The 3306-nt window shown below is 36.5% G+C and overlaps 1 protein-coding gene across 1 annotated transcript; it reads left to right on the top strand.

Moving 5' to 3' along the window:
* Positions 1–1891: 1891 nt before the first annotated feature.
* On the top strand, positions 1892–2761 carry LOC113306257 (F-box protein At5g41720-like). The gene has a single exon (XM_026555216.1). It carries the CDS (start codon positions 1892–1894, stop codon positions 2759–2761), a length of 870 nt encoding a protein of 289 aa, XP_026411001.1.
* The last annotated feature ends 545 nt before the right edge of the window (positions 2762–3306 follow it).

Genomic DNA, 3306 nt, shown 5'->3' with positions numbered 1-3306 from the left:
GACAAACGTACATCTTTGTCTCATGATACATATGTCCCTTTTCACAGGCTTTATATGAGTCAGTACGTCTAACCCTCATTACTTCGAGCTTCTTTCCATTTTCAATTTTGTTACATTTAGCTTAATTTGAAAATTTTCTTTATCTCAACAGGCCAAGAGATTCTCACTACACATGTCAACCAGTTACTTTAGTTTGAGTATATTACTAAAGGTAATTCTCTTGTTGTCACACTTCAACATATATTATTTCTTTAGTATCATGGATGAAGTAGAGAAATGGAAAATTTCTGACTCAAATAAAAAAAAAGTGAGTTCCACAAAAAATTGGAATACATGTGATTTTATTTGCAATGTATCTTTTAAAACTACCGACTCTTTAATAGTCGCGCAAGTGTATTACATTCCACAGAATATTCAAGTTTGGAAAGAAAATATCAAATATGCAATAATGGAGTTGAAGTACTTCTAAACCCCAAATACATACATTTGAATCAAGTTGGTACAACCAATTGTACAAAAAAAAAACATCATTCAACAATAGCCAATATCATATTCAAGAGAACTAAATAACATAAACCAAAATCCTTAATGAACGCGATCAACAATCATAATTTAAGTTGACCGTTTATATGATATGTACTTATTTTAAGGCGAAAAAAATAGAACTAAACATGTTCCAAAAACAGATAAATAAGCCCAACGAATATTTAATTTAAAAACCCCGCATTAGTTACATACCTCGCATTTTGGTTCCTGCTGTATATCGACAAAACCGGGGGAGCCTTGGGCGCGGACGTCCCAAAAACAGTCAAAACAGGAAAACGGGACCGGAACAGGTTGGATCTGCAAGGGTTGGAACGGAACAGGTTGGACCGTTTCAGGGTTGGACTGGGCCGGATTGTATAAGGGTTAGACCGGGCTGGGTCGATAGAGTTGGACCGGGCCGGATCGGTTCAGGGTTGGATCGGGCTTTTTCTCCCTGACCTAATTCCTTCTCCCTCTTTTCCGCGAGGAACTGGTGTAGTCAAGCGCCGCATAAAAAGAAAATGATGGACAGAGGCGCGGATTAGAATCTTTCACGTCCAAATATGAAATATGTATTATATTATCATATGAATATATTATATTAAAATATAATCATGGTATACATCAGATTCAAAACCGTTTTCACATTACGGATTTGAACCAAATAAATCATGGCGTGAATATTCTTCTCTAAATCAATCATGGAGAAAGGAGAAAAAAACAATAATCATATTTAGGACAAAATTAATCCAAAACAATCAGGGAAAAGAAAAATCATGACGTAGAGTATAGATTTTTTTCTAATCAATCAATATGGTATAAAACAAATTCAAAAGATCAAATCAATTCCTAGTGATTTGATTCCAGGGAAAAGAAAAGAAAAAAAAAATCCAATTTATCTGATTTGACGATGACGATGACGATTCCATTGATTCCAACGTATATATTTGATAGCAACCCAGAAAAAAAAATCAAAATCCATTGTCGTAGGATTAGAGCTCGTGCTTGATAACCTGATTGAAGATAATCAGGGATGAAAGAAAGAGATATAGAGACAAGAAAAAGGACCATCGTATTAGAGAGATTAGTAGTACAATTACATAAGTTACACTATACACACATAAAAGGATAACGGAATGAACTACACATCCATGAACGGTACGCCTTGTAACAAATATTTCATTTTATATAAAAGAAGGTAAAATTACCCGGTGTCACTGAGTTACCGAGTACCGACCGATATAAAGTAAAAACTCATAAAACTCGCACACTCCTCATCAACCTAACATTATAAACCCTCATCAGTCGCGAAAAAGAAGTCTGGGTTTTTTTTATTTCTAGGGTTTATCGATCTCAGCTGTCGGCGATGGTTTCTTCAACTCCCTTAACAGATGATATGCTGCTCGAGATCTTTCATCTTCCTCTAAATTCAACCTACAAGTTTAAATGTCTATCTAAGGTATGGTTATCTAACCTCTCACACCCTGAATTCATTACCAAATGGTTCAAAATTAACAGCAAATCTCTTCTATGGATACAATATTATTCAACTAATGATCGCCGGGTTACTGATGAACATGATGATAAAAACCGCTTGATATCTAAGATGGCATATCCTGAATCACATTCAGGGTTCATGTCTAGAAATGACCATTTGTTCTCTCTTAAGTTTCTTATGAATCAGAAACCATCTGGAGCTGAGTTGCTTGTTTTAGGTTCTAGTAATGGCTTGGTACTTTGTTCAGTTATTTTGTATCCTCGGAGGAAGAAGACGGATGGTGTGTATCATGTTTGTAATCCACTAACTCAGAAATGGGTTTCACTTCCTCCCTATATTGAAGGATTTGGTGTTAATGCTATATCTTGTGAGTATTCATCATCATTCCCAAGTTGTTTTAAGGTTGTACGTATCCGAGAATTTGAATCGCCTTCGAAGAAATTCAAAGTTGATATGTTTTGTTCTACTCTTGGTGTTTGGGAAAGCTTTCAAGTTTCGTGTGATAAAAATGTTGTGTGGGGATGGTCTAATAATAGTGTTACCCTTAATGGTGTTTTGTTTTGGGCTGAAGGGGGTGGAATGTTAGTTTGTGATCTTAATCAGAAAAATGGAAGTGGTGGACGGCGATGTAGTTTGATTGATTTGCCGGATAGGGTGCTTGGTGTTGATGAGTTTGGTATCTTTGATAGTCGCATTGGGGAGTCAGAAGGCGATTCAAACTCATCAAGATACCAGTAACTTAAAAAGGGTGAAAGCTAGGCCGTATTGACATCTAGCAGAACAAGTAAGCAAGGAGACACAACAGCGCTTTAGATTGACAGGTAAGCAAAACTTCTCATAGCGCTGCATTGTCATAGAATTTTTGAGCCCCAACGCTCTCAGTATGCCGCCAATCCTGTGCAAATACAAATGGCACTTGTTGAGTCAAGACACATGCAACAGTACCAATTTAACTCAGTAGTGTAAGAGTGTTACCAAAATTGATAACACGGGTCAGTCGCCTTATTTACACGGCCTTGAAATCCACCATCAATTGCTTGCCTCTGAAGAATGAAATGTGAAGGGAGTTAGCTTACGCTAACATGTAACTCGGAATACATAATACTATTTAGACGTTTAGACCTCAAATACACGCCTGACATTAAAGCATTTTTACATGGGGGATTTTGGTGGTTTCCTGGATTAGAATCTCATGATAGGTAGATATGGCAAATTTCTGCAGTAGCCATGCTTTCGTTAATTTGATCCAATATCTGTTGTGTCTTTTTTCGTTTCCTGTTCAA

This window comes from Papaver somniferum, chromosome 8 (genome assembly GCF_003573695.1).
Source record: "Papaver somniferum cultivar HN1 chromosome 8, ASM357369v1, whole genome shotgun sequence".
Taxonomy (NCBI): Eukaryota; Viridiplantae; Streptophyta; class Magnoliopsida; order Ranunculales; family Papaveraceae; genus Papaver; species Papaver somniferum.
This window is presented reverse-complemented; position numbering and strand designations above follow the sequence as displayed.